The following is an 18,330-nucleotide window of genomic DNA, read 5'->3' as shown; positions in this document are numbered from 1 at the left end:
AAATTCCAGTAAAAAACCCAGGAAGGTGGTGAGCCCTTTCACTAATAGGGATCAATAGAGGCAGAGGACACCATGGGGCAGGGGGGAGCCATAGACGGGTCTTGTGCACTGAGCCACAGGGGAGGTGGCGGCATCCTGCGGCTCCTCCCGCTATTAAATTTCTAGCACTTTCCTTTTTCACAAAGCCAAACTTTCCCCCACAGTTAATTCCCAAGCTGGGGAACAAGACTGCACATGATTCTGATTTGCATTCCTCACATGCTTAGTGTTGTGTTCTACACATAGTAGGGGCTCAATAAATATTTGTGGCTTGATTGAAAGAAGTTATAATAAGTGTTGCTGTCCTGGAAGTTTTCTCAGCGTGAGCAGAGAGAATTAATGTGGAAAAGAAATAACTCAATTGCATGCGTCCAATGTAAACGTGATCAAATCCAATTTGTGTTTGAAAAAGAGGTCGGCCCTCGCTTTTGACATAGCTTGGGAATGCCTCCAAATTAAATGCATTATGGACAAAAACGCATGACTCAACCAAGAAAATGCTGGATATGTAAAATTAGCTCAGCCTATTCATTCTTTCCTAGAAGGAAAAACTAGATTACTAGAGGATAAAGCCATATTGTCTCAAAAAACATGTCTGAATAACCACAAAACACAAAACAATTCTTCTTAGTTTTAACTGTTGCCTCTGGGCCTGGTGGGTGGGGGTGGGCAATGGGGGGGCTACAATGTAAAAAACCAAAACCAAACCAAACCAAAACAAAACGCTAGTTGATAATCCTGGCTTGTTCAATATAACTAAACACCCAAATATTGAGGCTTAATGAATGAAAAAATAAAGAAATATAGGACTTGACTCTGACAAAAAAGCAAGCTTGTTTAAAGACCTCAGGTATAGGAAGAATAAATATGTAAGTTTCTGATCTTCGGGAACCTACACTTTACATAAGATTCAAATTCAGTTTAAACTACATTTATGAAGCACTTCCTATATCCAAATCTCTTGATATCTGTATGATTATATATACAAAGGCTCCTGGTATCACGTGAGTTGAAATCGATCACTACCCCTGTTTTTCAGAGAAGGAACTGGAAGCTCAAGACAAGAGTGGCTCATCATGGACCTATCGGCAACCTTCTCCGAAAGTCTCAGGATGCTTCTCCAGGATCAGGCTGACGTTGCAGCCTCTTGGAATCTCCTGTCAAACACGTTTCCAGGGGCATAAGCCCCTTCTGCATGTGGCCCTGGGAAGGAAAGGGGACCCAGCCAGAGAGGAAGGAAATCCTGAAGCTAGCAGAAGCCACAAAGGGGAAAGGGGACAGCACCAATCCTGTAGCCTTAACTATCGCCTACATGATGGTGCCGCCCACGTTTTTATCTCTACCCTGCCCCCTCCCCTGAGATCCACACTGTTACCTTTCGATGCACACCCATCCTTCTAGTAAGCAACTCAAATACAAGACCTGAGCAAAGCACAATTGCTGCTACTTCCACTGCCCCCAAAGCCTGCTCCTCTCCCCACAGTCCCCAACCCAGTGGATGGTGCCAAGCACCAAACACCTGGGTGTCATCCTCATTTCTTCTCTGTCTCTTGCACTCACGTGGATTGCCTTCATCGAACCTCATCAACCATACCTCCAAAATGTATCCCAAAACTTGGTCCCCGTCTCTGCCGCTCCCCCCCCCAGGATTGCCCCCTACAGTCCATTGTCCACCCAGAAGCCAGAGCGGTCTTCTGAAAGCAGAAACAGGACCATATTGAGGCCTCCCTCCTGCCACAGATTTCCCATTTCCCTCAGGACAAAGGCCAGACTCTGCTCTATGGCTTGTGAGGGCCCCCACTCCCCAGCCTCTGTAGGCTCTTCAACCCCACGTCCCTAAAGACTTTCCAGCCACGTGGGCCTTGACGTCACATTCCGTCCTCCGTCACCCACGCTTCCTGCTCTCTGCGTCTGCGAAGCCCTCCTTTGTTTGGATCCCTGCTCCAGCGTGGCCTCTCCAGAGAAGCCACAGCTGGCAGTCCTGTCCAGCAGGAGGAAGCCCTGCACTGTTTCCCTGACCCGGTTTACGTCCTCGAAACACAGTCACTGAGCTGAAAGCCTGTTACAGCCCCACGCCATGCACCCCTCTGCTCATTGGTCACTGGAGGGCAGGGCCCCTGTCCGTCCTGTTCGTCACTGTATACCCAGCGGATAGAGCAGTTCTAACCGTGTTTAGTGAACATTGGTTAAATGAATGATTTGCTTAATGAATAAGATTAGAGTCATGGACAAGGATGTATTTGTCCCCTCCCCTATTGATGGGCATGTGGGTTACTCCTATAGTCTGGTTATTGTAAATAACGCTGCAGTGAACATAGGGGTATGTACACTTTTTTGAATCAGTGTTTTAATTTTCTTTGGATGTATACCCGGAAGTGGAATTGCTGAGTCATAAGGCAGTCCCATTTTAATTTTTTTCAGGTAACTCCATGCTGTCTTCTGATTGGCTGCACCAATTTACATTCCCACCAATAGTGCATGAGGGTTCCCTTTTCTTCGCATCCTCCCCAGCACTTGTTGCTTGTTGATTTATTTTAAAAGATGAAGGGATTGAGAAACAGATTGATAGTTCCAAAATAGTCACAGGGATGTACAGTACAGCATAGGAAATATAGTCAATAATAATGTAATAACTGCGTGGTGCCTGGTGGGTACTAGAAATATTAGGAGAAATACCTTGTAAAGTATTGGTATTTGACTGTTTAACCACTGTGCTGTACACCTGAAACTAACACAAAGCCATATTCCATGTAAACTGCAACTGAAAATTAAAACTATATTTATAAAAGGGCACATTTGTTTTCCACATAGAATATTCCCTGACAGCCCTGGCTCATGTGGCTCAGTGGATCGAGTGCCAGCCTGTGAACTAAAGGTTCACTGGTTTGATTCCCAGTCTGGGCACAGGCCTGGGTTGTGGCTCAGGTCCCCAGTAGGGGGCGTGTGAGAGGTAACCACACATTGATGTTTTCCTCTCTCCCTCCTTTCCCCTCTCTAAAAATAAATGAATAAATCTTAAAAACAAAAGAATATCCTCTGACGACAGCTTCAGCCTGTGACATTTCTGTCCTTTTCCAATGGTTTGGTTTCTCTCTTCCTGCCATTGCCGGGCTGGGAAAATGACTGAGAGAGTTCAAGGTCATTCATGCTGAGAGTGCTATGGAATACATTTCAGGAGCAAGGTTAGTCAATTACATTTGTGACAGGATACCTGTAAGATATAATTTACATAAGCTTGAGAATAAATGGAACAGAATTATTCATAATTTTACAGTTACCGCCACAAAAATAGAATAATACAAATAAGAGTTTTTTTGCATAAATCTTCACCATGTTGACCTTCCCTGTATTAATCAAAAGTTTTCCAAAGAGCTGCTTTTTTAAAAAAAAAAAAAACTTAAGACGTCTTGTGCATTGTAGAAAGATGAGAAGTAAAGAGTGATGATGAAAATGATTATAGATGTCAAGGTCACTTTATCTATAGACAAGGAAAATAATTTGAAATGTAAATAATTAGACAAATTATATGGTCACCTATTTTATATAACACTCACTTATTGGAAACTTATAGTATTAGTTTATTATTTAGCTAGCTATAGAGAAAAAATTTTTATTGGTACTTTTCTAGAAAAATACAGATTTAACCAGGGATGTCCAACCTTGGTCCCTGGGTCCTGCACAGCCCAGGATGGCTGCGAATGAGGCCCAACACAAAATCGTTAATGTACTTGAAATACTATGAGATTTTTTTTTTGCCATTACATGTCACAGCGTACTTAACGTGTGGCCCAAGGCAACTCTTCTTCTTCCAGGGTGGCGCACAGATGCCAAAAGGTTGGAGACCCCAGATCTACTTTTATTTACTATGTCCACCATGAGAAAAATTTCCCCACAAACCAGTATATTTTGTTCTTAAATATTCAAGCTCATTTTTTCCTCTAAAATATGAACACCTACAAGAGGAAGCTTTTCTCAAAATTGACAAACAGCATTGCATGTAGTAATCAGCGACTACGGGAGGACTAAGAATTGTGGGGGGCGAATATAATTGCCAATATACAAACTAATAAAGTTATACTGTGCCTAGCAAGTGGGGGCGGAGTCCTGTAAGATCCAGGAACGATGGGAAGAGGTGCAAGCAAATTACGACAGTGATAAATTTGTACGCCGTGGTGAGTACCAGGTGCAGGAGAGGACAGCAAAGCTCCGTTTTCCCACCACCTCTGCAGCGGGGTCTGTTAGAAGCCCTCTCCTCTTACCTACCCAACGCTGCTTGCCCCAGACTCAGACACAGAACCCGTCCATGTGGAGCTAGGTTTCTCTTCCTCGAAGATGTCCAGTGGCCCCTTTAGGGAAACACAGCAGCACTTTTTGGCACAGCGCTCTGCCTGACAGCTCCCAGGTCAGAGGGCCATTTGCCAGCGCGGTAGAGGGTGGCTCCCCGCAGCCTCCAGAGCCCTGGCCTACCTGCTCATGGTCTCCTATTCTGGCTGTGGCTGTGGAGGCCAGGTGTGCGTGTGTTTTGAGTGCCTCCCACCCACAGCATCTGCTCTCAGGCACACCAGGTGTCTTGTACCTTCTGCCGTGGAGAATCTCCCTAAGGCTCACAGGCACAGGCCAGAAGTGAGGAGAATGCACACTGCAGGGACAGCTTTGTACCTGAGGGGGCAGGAGGCCATGGGCTCTCCTGGGGTCCTTGGGTGGGCAGGTCTGAGAAACGTGCTACGTTTGGAAGCCCGTGGGTGGGAATGAGATCTCAGTGACTTAGTCTTAGATGGGCTTCTCCTCCTCTCCGATTCTCTTACTCAGCGGGAGTTTGAGTCACAGGAAGGTGACGACTCCCAAACCAGAATGGGCGCTTTGCAGAAGGTCTGGGCACTGAGCTCGGTTGTTGGCTTTTGGTGTCAGTGGCTTCTTTTGTGTGGTTTGGGCCTACTTTTTGGCCCTTCAATGATATTTTCAAATTTCGCAAGTAATAGATCACACGTTTCTGTTTTCAGACTGAAATACAGTCTAGCATAGTTCACACCAACCCCACTTTTCCGACCCCCATCATTACTGCTCTGTCCAGAGACGATCGCAGTGGATGTTTTGCTGTATTTCCATGGTGTTCTCTGAGCAGTTTTATAAAGGAATGGTCCTATGTAAATATATAGTTTGGCTTGGTTTTGTTTTTTTATCAAACAAAACAGAATCGAGCAATACACAATTGTTTGGCTACTTGCTTTTCATATCACTAAGTCTTCGAGATTCTTTTACATCAGTACGCATGGCTCTTCTTTATTCTTTTCATAGCTGAACAGTGCTTTGGAGTGTAACAGATCTTCGCAGTTTCTTTTAAAAGGTTGACATTTAAAAATAAGCATGCTCCATGACCAACTCCTCTTGTAAATTTATTTCAAACCATAAATTGTGTGGAAACTAAACATCCCACTGTTCTTACTAGAGGAGGACTCCTGTGTCTTGGTGAAGGAGGATTAGAGTAGAACCGTGGACTGAAGGAAGGATTAGGTTCTAAAGTGAAGGGTTTCTTGACAGAGAAGGACTGATCACTGGAGACTAGTCAGGAGAACAGAGGCTGCTCTCCTTTCAAAAGCCGGAGTTACATGGAGGGAAGTTCTAGCCATGGGTTCTAGACCCAGCTTCGCCACGATTAGCATTTTGTCCTCGGGTAAACAACCTCTTAGGGCCTGTTCATTCACGTTACTTACTTACCTTAGCAGTTTTCTACCCATCAAGTGCATTAAACGCTTGGAAGAAATATGAGTCCTTATTCAAGTTTAAGAGTGGGGGAGGGGCAGGAGATTGAACTAGATGATTCCTGAGGTCCCTTTCATTTAAGGTGAGGGTGAATGCCAATGGTCGTGAGACAGGAAGACATGTCTCCTATTCTCAGTCATCACAGAAGGGGGAAAACACATCTCGCCGCAAGCAGAAGCTGCACCAGGCTGCAACCCACAGCACCACCAGCTCCTACCCGAGGAACCTGGTCAGGGCAGCAGGACGGGGCAGCTGAGGTTCACTGGAAATCATTGCTGTGTATGAACCATCTCGAACTCAGCACCCAAGGGGATCTGTGACTGCATGAAAAGGTCTGCTTGGATCGGCCCTGTAAAAAATAATTCACTTTCTGATATATATGATCTGTGACAGTATGTCTGCATCTCCAAATTTCTAGAGATATTGCTCTGTGCCTCACTCTATATTTCAAAGGGGGGGGGAGTAAGTGACATGCTGGAAGAAAAGGAGTTCAGAAAACTCCTACTTAGAGTTTTTCAATGTTATTTTAGAATAACTTTGTTTCGTTCAGGAACTAAGAGGAGCCAAATGAATCCCATTAAACCCCATGCATAGGTAAATTATGAAAACCTAATTCAGATGCCTGGCAGGTTGCGGACATTCGATGAGAGGCTGCATGCACGGACGAAGAACATCCTCTCCAGTGCTGAGATTCTATGGCCCGTGCTGTAAGTCTCTGGGACAAACATTGCATAAGAAGCTACATAAGAAGCAGCTTCTCCCGCCTGCCTACCTGAGCTGGGACATCGGTCCCTCCCTGTCTCTGGCCCTGAGATAAAGCAACTGCCACATCAGATCTTCCTGGGTCTGGAGCCTATGACTTCCTGGCAGGAAGTCACTCCGCCTTCTGCAGCCCTGAGCCTCCAGGTCGCCCACTTTAGGTCTTGGGACCCCCCTGGCCCAGCTCTCTAATTGCACAAACTAATTTCTTACAGCAAATCTCTTGTATTGATCCTGTGTCTCTGGAAAACCTTGACTAATCCGAATAGTAGGGATGTACCATAAGGTGTTTAACCATTCACCTGTTTTGGGCTGATTTCAACTAAAGCTGCTATAAATCCTTACCTCCAGGTTTCTGTATACACACCAGTCTTCATTTTTTTCTGGGATACATGCCCAATTGTGCAATTGCTGGTCATGTGGTAAAGACGTGTATCGTGTTATGAGAACCTGTTGAACTGTTTTCCCGAGGTGTACTGTCTTACATTCCCACCATTCCACCAGCAATGCGGGAGCGACCCAGTTTCCCTGCGTCCTCACCAGCATTTTGTGCTGCTGCTATTTCTTATTTTAGCCGTTCAGGTGGGTGTGTAGTGTGATTTCTCACTGGGGTTTTGGCCCAGTCTTTTCTGAAAGCCCCAGGGATAGCAGGCTTGTGAGTCCTCCCAGGAACCCCCCATTTACTGTACATGAAGTGGAGATGTGCTTCTTGCTTCTATGTCACTTCCCTGCTCTGACCCCAATTCCGCTCTTTGGACCCCCACAGCCTCTCTCTGGGCCCACCCCTGTCCTCCCTGTCTGGAAATGCTCTTTTTTCTGAGGTGGACGCTCTCAGTTACTTCTCCAAAGTGTCAAAGTTAACTTTCAACTACTTCTCCAAAATCATGTCTTAGAGGCCTTTGCCATCGTGATCTCCCTATTTCTTTTATCCCCAAACATGTATTTCTTGAGTTCCTAGTCCCTGTAATAGACTCTATCCTTGGCTTAGGAATATACGGACAAATAAGATAAGATTTCCTCTCTCAAGATGTTCGTCATCTGTAGGGGAACAAACACATGAGCAGCTATGTACACTACACAATACACTGAACGTTATTGTAGAGATGTGTGCCAAGAACAATGGAATATTTTCGCTATTGTGAATTGAAGGCCAATGTTACTATTCATGAAGCTTTAGTCCTCACTCCAAGACTCATGTTGAAACCAGAAAAATAGGGAATAAAATAGGGACTGCCTTGAAGAGACTTGGCCTGGAGGAACAAAGAACTTAGAGCAGAAACCACAAGGAAGTTAAGAAAGAACATAGGGAGTGGAGAAGGCGGAACTACGAAACCAATGAGGCTGAACAAGTAGAGGACCACCTGTTCAAGTGTCTAGGTTAAAATTTCTCCATTACTCAAAACCCAGAAAGCTTAGGTCATGCTCAGGCCACCCAAGTAGCCAATAGCTAACAGCCACATTTGCTTCTATACAATGCTTGCTTGCTCGCGTCTATAAAAAGCCTTAGCTGTAAGCGCTTAGCGCGGCTCTTGTTTGCAGCTCTTATGAGCATTGGGTCTCCGGACACTCTGAGGGTCCGCCCCTGCGTAGGTTAAAACTTTGGCCAATAAAATAACATTTCTGAATCCTGAAAGTTTCTGACAATTTGTCTCTCGCGTTGGTGGATGCAACGACTCACAGTAAAATGAAGGATAGAGGCATCAATATAATTTCAGTGCAGTGTGAGAGTCCGGGGACAGGGCTGGAGCTGGGGCAGGGAAGGCCCAGTGGCAGAAGTGATGCCTTGGACTGGAGATGCAGGAGAAGATGAGCATTCCAGGTCAGGACCAGCCTTAGCCCAGGAAGGAGGCTGGAAACCGTCTGCAGCATCTGGTGCATCCGATAACCTGCAAGCGGCGTGGGATTGCTGAAGCCTAATTACGTGAGACAGAAGGCAGGGGAGGAGGAAGGAGGGAGAGCAGGGAGGCCTGGAAGGACTTGTCGAGGAAACGGGACTCTGTCCTGCAGATAACGGGTATGAAATGAGGAAGAGTGGGTCAGGTGGCCGTCGGAAGTGGATCCCTTTGGCAGCTGGGGGAAGGTGCATCTGAGAGGGACAAACAGATGGGCCGGGTGAGAACCTGTTAACACTGTCCAAATGCGATGCGCCTAAGGTGGAAACTATATACAACACTGGAAATAAGAATGGAAAGAATAGGAACGCACAGAGAAATAATCAGGAGGCAAAAATTGCAATGGTGTGCTGTTTAAATGTGAGAAATTGAGGAAAAGCAGGTTAGGATTAACAAGAGAATATGACTGGGGGATGTAAGAGGATTAAAATTTCACTTGTTTGAGGTTTCGGCAAGAGAGGAGAGATTTGAGAAGGGAAGGTCACATGTTGAGATTATTAAATCTAAAGGGCAATTTGGCTGTGATCTTTACTCCTAGGGAACAATTTCAGCTTCAGAATTATAGCCACATCTCCCTCCACTTTCCCCAGAGGAAAGGGCTCATGTGGAATCATAAAAGCATAAGTCAAGTATGTGAATAATTTTTGAATTAATTAAGCATTGGAAAAAGACAACTAAATTATAAATGCAAATTTTGAAAGCAATAAAGGCTGCATCTCGGATCAGTTTGAGGACAAGAAAAGACTTTATAATTAGCTGTACTGGGAAACCAAGAGAGGTGTGTAGAAAAATTTAAAAACTGGTTCCTTTTCTTACTGGATGCACCAGGATAAATTCCAAATGGATCAAAGATGTTGATGTAAATAGCTTAAACCAAAGAACGAGAAGAAAGTAGGTGAGAATCCCTTTACAGTGGCGGAGTAGAAACAACTTTTCCAAATGTTATTCAAAATACAGAAGAAATAGGAAAACAATAAATGAATATAATTACATCAAAAATAATAAACTATGGTTGGCAAAAGTCATCATAAACCAAGTAAGCAAACAAATGACAAACTGGCGTATATTAATAATACCTCTAATAGTTAACTTCTGTGCTCATTTCTTATGATGCAAGTGAAATGAAACTTTGACGCTTTTTATAATCCCTCCTCCTGCCCGGATATAACAACTGTTTTGGCATCGGAAGGATATAGACACACGGATGCCTCCAACTCACGTCTCTCTTCTTCTGCTTTCCTGGCCTGTTCATTACCCCACCCTCATCTCGGACTTACTTACACCTCCAAGTCAATGCTTCCCAAATTTCCTACCGAAATGGTCAAGATGTGGCGTGTGTATCTCTGTCGCTTGTCAACTTGGTCCATCAGAACCGTAAATGTCCTTAGGATTCTAGTGTTTTATCATTTAAAAAAATACTCATCACTTCCACATTCTAGACTTTATTCACACTCCCTTTAGTATTAAAATGTTTTCTTATTATTGAATTTTAAGCTGAATGTGAATAAGGACCTTATTCTTTTGCTCCTCACTGTATCCCTAGTACTTAGGCATCTTCTCAAGATTTAATGACTAAATAAACAGGTAAGTGATTGGTGGTCAAGGATGCAGGGCAGGTTGGGGTCTCTTATAGCATCTTCTTTTTTTTGGAAATTAAGGTTGAAAGAGCAGCTCCTGTCTGGATAGACCAAGTCACATCAAAAACACAGGGTCACAGGATGCCAGCCTAAACTTTGCAATCACAGTAAATGTTTCTACTAAAAAGTGGTTTGAGATACACACCACTGAGATGCGATTTGCCAAAGCAAACCACATGCCACGCCTGAGCTTGGGGTGTAGGAGGTCATAGGTCAGGCAGTGAGGAAATGTGGACCACCATGGAGTCCCCTGCCTACTACAGAAGCACGAGCTGGGAGGACTTCAGGAAACTTCCAGGGAAGCTTCTAGAAGGCAATGGTCTGGAGGCTTTAGTGTCCCTCAATTGCACGTTTCCTCAAAGGTCATTTGTATATAATTTTGTTGATGAAATTGCTTTCTCTAAATCTAAGCATGTTTCGAATGTACTACAAAAGCTTAGCTTTAAAGAAATAAGATAAATCTAACGCAATAAGGAATCCTTATGAAATGCAAATATTTTCTTCAGCGTGTGTTCCAACAGTTTGGATTCGGGGGTGCCTCATCCTGCCTTCAAAAGCGCAGTAAAAATCAACCGAAGAGAAGAGAAGCAATGCGACAACCATCAATCGATTCTTGCACCGTATTCTAATTTAGGCTGGTTCTGGAAAGTCCTCATTTGCAGTCTGCTTCCTAAGAACTCTTATGGGAAGGTCTGCCCCTTTTCGCTAAGGCAGTTGGTTTCCAAGCAAAGCCCTGGTCTTGACCCAGGCAAACAGAAAGCACTCAATACATACGTCCTGCTCTCTACTATTTATCATAAGGAAGGAGAACAGGAGGGAAAGAGCATGCACGGAAAGAGAACACCTGCTACAGAGCAAACCGCCAAGTTCACGGCCAGAAGTGTTTGCTGGTGCATTCGTTTGTCAGAAAGCTGCCTCGCACACATGCTGGTTCCTCTTCCTGGGATACGACAGACAAAATGCAGCTTATGACTAGATAATTTAAAGAATATTTTTATGAAGTGAATGAGCACTGAAAATGATCATGAGGTAAGTTTCTCAGTATTGACAACACACTTCCCATATATACATATACGTGTGTGTGTATAATGCCTTTAAATTGCAACTACAGTACTTCATTAGGCAATAGTGGGATTTATTTAGGAACAATGGAGTTGAATTCCCCCCTTACCTTGCACTCCTATAAATGTTTCTGCAACAACACGTAACAGTAGACTCTGGACCCCCGGCATACGCAGAGCAGGACTGCAAACCCCATTTGGGGGTACAATGTTGGCTACAGAAAATCTAAACATTACAGACCACCCCAGTCTCTGCCTTCCCTTACTCACCACTGCGAGAACAAAAAGGCAGAAGCTGAAGTTTCTGTCCCCAACACGGGACAATCTAGGCAGGCAGATAAAGCATATTTCACAGTAATTAGAAACCAAGAGTATCTGTGAAAGGCTAAATTTTGCATCGACCACAAGTCAAACCTAAGACAGTAGAAAAATAAAGAGTGCTGTGCGTGGCAGACAACAAATGCGAATGCAGCAGAAAAATGGACCATAGAAGAGCTGTTCGCTCGAGGGGGAGCCCTGCACTGAGCTGGAAGGTGCGACAGGTGTGTAGCCAATGTGGGGTGGGGTGGGGTGGGGTGGGGTGGAAGGGAAGGACGCGGTACCTAGAAGGACGGGGTAGCAGGGCAAAACAGCTGAATGATTACATGTCCACGGCATCACTTTTATACTGAGACGCCAGCAGACACCAACGGGACACCTCCACCAAGTCATTCAGGCTATTTGGTCTTCCGTTTCACCATCCATTCCAGACGGGAATCAACCCATCAGCTGTCTCATAATACATAATTGTAAACCAGAGTTGTTATTGTCTAGCACGTAAAGTCATTCGTTTGGGGGATCAAAAGTCTCGAGGACACTATAGAAAGTTTCTAGGGTTTAACACCAGGGGATATTGTCAACATTGATAATAGTGTGGCTAATAATACAGTTACTGACATGACCAAGCAATACTGTCACCTGGGTGCCTTTCTTCCTGTCCTCTACACTGTTCCCACTATCACGTATCACAGGTATCAACATGGATAGAGATGAAAAGCTTCATTCTGCCACGATTAAGTAACAATTCATAGCACGTAACTTCAAGAGTAAAAGCACAGTAATGGCAGATGGGGACGCGAAAGGCTTTCTAGTTATTCTTCAAAATTTGGAATCCAGCAGGTCTTACGCTCCTGGAAATTTGACAAAGCAGAAACCCCATTATCCCATATGGAAAGCGAATTGCTTTCCTCTTTTAGATAATTGTTCTTAGACTGTCTGCACCTCACTTTGAGCATAGTGATGGTGAGCTACAAACTGGTCTCCCCTTGCGTGTTGGAACCCTAGACACGTGAGAGCCCCAGGAAGCCCACGCTAACACCCCTCCACCTCAGGAGCAGATGTGCACTTTAAAAAAACAGATGGTTTTTCCCTGACTGATATGGCTCAGTGGGTTGAGCATCATCTCACGAAGTAAAAGATCGCCAGTTCGATTCCTAGTCAGGGCACATGCCTGGGTTAGGGACCGGTCCCAGGTTGGGATGTGTGCGAGAGGCAAGTGATCAATGTTTCTCTCTCACATCAGTGTTTCTCTCTCTCTTCCTCCCTTCCTCTCTCTCTGAATAAATAAATAAATAAATAAATAAATAAATAAATAAATAAATAAATAAAATCTTTAAAAATAGTTGGTTTTCCCCCCATTCGTTCCCCCTATTTTAAGGAACAAATCTGATGAACAGATCTTCCTCAATGGTCTCAATAGTTTTTCCCTAGTCTAAATAACCAAAGTCAGAGCTGCATGGGCAGAGGGACGGGGAAGGAAATAACTGTGATCAGAATGAGACAGAGCCGAATCCCTCTTCATTCGGAGAAGGAGCTTCTCTAGAGCTCATGTGGTGGCTGTTTTGTCCTAGACGAATTTCTGAAACTTCCCGATACTTTTCTTCTTCCTGTCTCCATGTTCCGCAGACACACCAAATTCCAACAGGCTTTAGGGAAGAGGTGGTGCCCCCAAAAACCACTCAAAGAAACACCTATTTTGACGGACGCGGTGAGCGTTCACAATGAAACGGGGTCTGGTGGGTAACAGAGACAAAAGCCAAACTCGCTTCCTATTTCGTCCACTGCCTGGGCTGACCCATGAATTGCGGTCTCACAGTTTTGTTCTACACGAGGACGTCTTTACTCTGGCTAGTAAAACAGACTGACCACTCTTCCAACATTTATCCTCAAGCATTAGTTTGGTAGGTACAGTTACAAGCGAACCGTGGTAAGAAAAAGGGATGAGAGGGGTTTCTCAGTCCTTGTTTAGAAACTCCTTCAGATGGCTGACCAGGCAGGTCTCCTGTCTGTGCAAGACACCAGGTTATCATTAAAATCTGGGAGCATGCTGCCTGGCCTGTATTGGCTCAGCTCTTCATCTGCAGTTATTCGTTCATTGGATGTCACATTGAACCTAAGCAGCTGCCCCCATGACCCCAGCCGTCTGTCTTCTGTTCTCCCAGTACCTTATAATCTCACCTTGTAGCTCTACACTGGAAAACAAATTTGTGGGACAAACTTTCAGTTGTGCAGACTTTTAAATTGTACTAATTTTAATTAACTCATTTCTTTGTTTGAGAGAGAGGAAGAAAGAAAAATAGAGAGAACCATTGATTTGTTCTTCCACTCATCTACACATTCATTGGTTGATTCTTGTATGTGCCCTGACTGGGGATTGAACCCATGACTTTGGTGTATTGGGAACATGCTCTAAACAACTGAGCTACGTAGCCAGGGCCTAAGTGTAGAAGAAGAGGTAGAGGAAAGGATTAGAGAAGAAGGTCTGTTGATAAAAATATAAATGAGCAGCCCTGGCTGGTATAGTTCAGTGGATTGAGCACGGGCCTGTGAAGCAAAGGGTCGCTGGTTCAATTCCCTGTCAGAGCACACGCCTGGGTTGCAGGCTAAGTCACCAGTAGGGAACACATGAGAGGCAACCACGCATTGATGTTTCTCTCCCACTTTCTCCTTCCATTCTCCCGCTCTAAAAATAAATAAATAAAATATTTACAAAAAAGTAAGTGAGCAAAACAGGCAGAGGAATGTTGAAGTGTGACTCAAAAATGACGACAGTGTCCCTGGAGCTGGGGTCAGCAGTCACGCTCCTCTGTGACGGATTTGAAGGCACCCAGGCCACGGTTCTCACCAATCTGTCTCCAGCACAAGCAGCCAGCCTCCTCTGAAGATGGACGTGGTCCTGCCAGGCTGGGTGACGTTTCTCAGCCCCTTTACGCCTTGGCGCCGAGCCAGGGCTCTGTGAATAACACGCTACGGGTCAGAGGTGCATGACCACAAGAAAGTCATCCAATGAGAAACGAGATGTCACAAATGATATTAACACCAAAAGGGACACTTGATCTTGAGAAAGTTCAAATGATCCTTGAAGCCAAATAGAATTTCCTTTGAGGTAGATCCAACTTTGACGTCGGCCAAAAGCAGTTTAACTTCAGTTGGGCGGAAGACTTTTGCATTTAACTCAGGAGCGAGAAGACACCTTCTGGAAAGACTTAACCCTCAAAAAAGACAAATCAGCAGCCAAAGTTTAACTGTGGGTTCTGTAAACAAGAATATAAATATTCTCCCAATATTTATCAACAGAGTTCCAGGAATAACCCAGGAAAATTGAGTAATGTGTGTTTGCTGTTTTTCTGACTGATCGCCACTTTTGCTTTTTATCTCAGCAACATCTACATCACCGTTTTTTTTCTTTTTCTTTTTAGATCTGCCGATGTGCATTTAATCATCAAAGGACTGGAGATGTCGGGCTTTGATTTTGTAATGTTTCTAACACTGTGTCTGTTAAATATCAACAGAAAAGGAAAAAGTCTTGGCAGAACAGCAGAAGTGATGTACACTCGATGATCAGATGGATGGAAATATTATTCATGGCACATGGCCTGGCCCAGGCTCCAGCTGTTTCCACGGCTTGGGCTTCATTGGCCTCCCACTCCTCTGCTGCCTCACGTGCTGAAGGACCGTCTGGACTGGGAGCACTTCCCAAAGCCTGGCTGGAGGGCAGAACTGTGCGGATCTGCAGCGGCGGGGACCACTTACCTTTCAAAATATCTACACATATGCTTCCCACCTTGTCTCTAGTAGGATGATCCATTTCGGTCATGAAGTGCACTTTAGGCACTGCCATTGGGTATGTTTCTAGAAGAAATAGTTCAAGTTTAAAAGCCCCTCCCTCAAAGGGGGAATCCTGGGGGCCAGCAATGACCCCATGAAAATGACCAGCATTGCTCCCATCTGGTTCTGCTTTAATGCCAGGAACTGGTTCTGCCAGCAAACGCTGGGTTTCCTTGGTAATCCCATGGAGCAGCCTGGCCATCTTGGCAGATCCCAAATTCAGCCTCCAATCAAGTCCCTGGCTCCACTCAGCTCACCTGTTTCTTTTTTATGTTAAAGATTAATCACTACTGAGGCATGAACAGATCAAAACATGACTCAAGAACAACTCAGAGCCCCAGAGCCAATAAATGTAAGCAATCAAGAAATTGCCAAACTTTCAGATGCACAGTTCAAAACACTGGTGATCAGGATGCTCACAGAACTGGTTGATTTTAGTCACAAATTAGAGGAACATATGAAGGCTAAACTAATTGAAATGAATGGAAATGCACAGGAAACTGGGACTCAAATCAAAGGAGTGGACCAGAAGGAGAAAAAAAATGACCAAATAGAAAAAGATGAAGAAACAAGAATTCGAAAAAATGAGGAGAGGCTTAGGAACCTCCAGGACACCTTTAAACGTTCCAACATCAGAATTATAGGGGTACCAGAAGGGGAAGAGGAACAGCCACGAGTGGAAAACTTATTTGAACAAATAATAAAGGAGAATTTCCCCAGTCTGGCAAAGGAAATAGACTTCCAGGAAATCCAGAAAGCTCAAAGAGTCCCAAAGAAGTTGGACCCAAGAAGAAACACACCAAGGCACATCATCATTACATTAGCCAAGATTCAAATGAAAGAATTCTAGAAGCAGCAAGAGATAAGGGGACAGTCACCTACAAAGGAGTTCCCATCAGACTGTCAGCTGATTTCTCAAAAGAGACCTTACAGGCAAGAAGGGGCTGGAAAGAAGCATTCCAAGTCATGAAATCCAAAGACCTACATCCAAGATTGCTCTATCCAGCAAAGCTTTCATTTAGAATGGAAGGACAGATAAAGTGCTTCTCAGATAAGATCAAATTCAAGGAGTTCGTCATCACCAAGCCCTTATTATATGAAATGTTAAAGGGACTTACCTAAGAAAAAGAAGATAAAGAAGAAGATGAACAGTGAAAGGACAGCAAACTCACAGTTACTAAGAACCACACCTAAAACAAAAGCAAACTAAGAGGACAGCTAGATCAGGAGCAGAACCATAGAAATGAAGATCACATGCAGGGTTAGCAACAGGGGAGTGGGAGGAGAAGGGGGGAGAAGGTATAGAGAATAAGTAGCATAGACAGTAGGTAGAAAAGAGGTAGAGGGGAGGGGAAGAATAGTATGGGAAATATAGAATCTAAAGAACTTGAGACACATGGTCATAAACTCAAGGGGGAGAATGGCAGGGGAGGGGTATGCAGGGTGGAGGGGAATGAAGGGGGGAAATAGGACAACTGTAATGGCATTATCAATAAAATATATTTTAAAAAATAATTTAAAACTTTCGTAGAACAACAACAACAAAAAGATTAATCATTACTTCTGCACCTTTAAATCACCAAGAGGATTTCTTCATAAAATAAAATTAATTTTCTCATAATTCTGGGGGCTGAAAGTCTAAGGTCAAGGTGATGGCTAATTTGATTCCTAGTGAGGGTGCTCTTCCTGGCTTGCAGGTGGCCTGCTACTTGTCCTGTGTACTCCCATGGCAGAGAGAAAGAAGGGGCTCTAGTCTCTTCTTACAGGGACACCGACCGCATCCCGCATGCCCACCTTCACGAGTTCACCTAAATCTAATTACCTCCAAAACATCTCCCCTCCAAATCCAGCAGAGTGCTTCACGAGCACACTGGGGATGACTTCAATATGCAAATTTAGGGGAGACACAAACACTCAGTCCACCACCCCCAGAAATGACCTCAGTCATCCATGTGCTCAACATATACCTCCACTTGCGTCCTGCTCCTGGTGGCTGGCTGGTTTCTCCGTGTTAACTCTCCGTCCCTTGCTACAATGGGGTCCCTGTCCTAGACGGCCCAGGCCCCAAAAGTCTGGTGGTGGCAATCATATCTGACCTTCTTGGAGTCTGGTGCTGGGTGCCCATCCCTGTGTGCTAACCACTGTTGGTTCTGGGTGAGCACTGGAAAAAACATGGCGCCCCCCCCATCCCCCTACTTGCTCAGTTTATTTCTGAGCAAGCTTATTTCATGCAAATAACTCGCCCCAGAGGGTGCCTCTGATATCGGCCGCTGCGCTCTTTCCTCGTTCCTTGGCAGGTCATATCCGTGGACTCGGCATGCCCTCTGGCCCTGCCTTCCCCACATTCCCGCAAGCTGACCACAAGCCTCACATCCAAGCCCTGAGCAATTCAACGCATCTCCAAAGAAATGCGGGTTTGATTTAAGAATTGCTCCATAAAACAAGTCTGGGTCATCCCACAGACTTTGAAGAACACACATGCTTGGTAAAGGTTTGTGTGGTCATAATTTCTTTAAGATTTTATTTATTAATTTTAGAGAGAGGGGAAGGGAGGGAAAAAGAGAGGGAGCGAAACATCCATGTGTGAGAGAAACACCAATCAGCTGCCTCTTGCACACCCCTCACCAGGGACCTGGCCTGCAAACCAGGCTTGTGCCCTGACGGGATCAAATCGGTGACCTTTCCCTTTGCAGGACGATGCCCCACCCACCGAGCCACACCAGTCAGGGCAAGTATGGTCTCTTTCAAAGGAGGAAAGAGATGCCCTTGGATGACCCTTTCCAGAGAATGAAGAGGTATGTCAGCTCCACAGGGTGATTTAGTCTCTCATCCACATCACCCCCAAGTTCTTCGTGGTCCACTCTCACTAGGAACTCACACAACGGCACAAGTGGCCTGTGCCCATGGCGTGCCTGGTTCACAACCATGGCTTATTTTTATACATTTCCTTTGCTGTAGCTGTTTTAGGGGGAAACAAACACAAGAAGAAGAGCAGCAACACTGGCCAACACTGGCTGTCACTGGCCTGACAGATGG

The 18,330-nt window shown here is 44.8% G+C and overlaps 2 protein-coding genes across 2 annotated transcripts in view; both read right to left on the bottom strand.

Moving 5' to 3' along the window:
* The window catches only part of PLD5 (phospholipase D family member 5), a 224,403-nt gene that overhangs the window by 148,128 nt on the left and 57,945 nt on the right, over positions 1-18,330 (bottom strand). The window lies entirely within an intron of this gene.
* Positions 14,972-15,496, bottom strand: LOC119053382 (ubiquitin-conjugating enzyme E2 N-like). The gene has a single exon (XM_037150900.2). The coding sequence runs from the start codon at positions 15,494-15,496 to the stop codon at positions 14,972-14,974; it is 525 nt and encodes a 174-aa protein (XP_037006795.2).

The sequence above is a fragment of the Artibeus jamaicensis genome, unplaced genomic scaffold, assembly GCF_021234435.1.
Source record: "Artibeus jamaicensis isolate MK-2021 breed Jamaican fruit bat unplaced genomic scaffold, CSHL_Jam_final scaffold_754, whole genome shotgun sequence".
In the NCBI taxonomy this organism is placed as follows: domain Eukaryota; kingdom Metazoa; phylum Chordata; class Mammalia; order Chiroptera; family Phyllostomidae; genus Artibeus; species Artibeus jamaicensis.
Note: the sequence above shows the minus strand (reverse complement) of the source record. Positions and strands in the feature narration are given on the sequence as shown.

Coding starts and splice junctions, on each gene's coding strand:
- LOC119053382 (XM_037150900.2), bottom strand. CDS start 15,496: ATGGCCAGGCTGCTCCATGGGATTACCAAGGAAACCCAGCGTTTGCTG.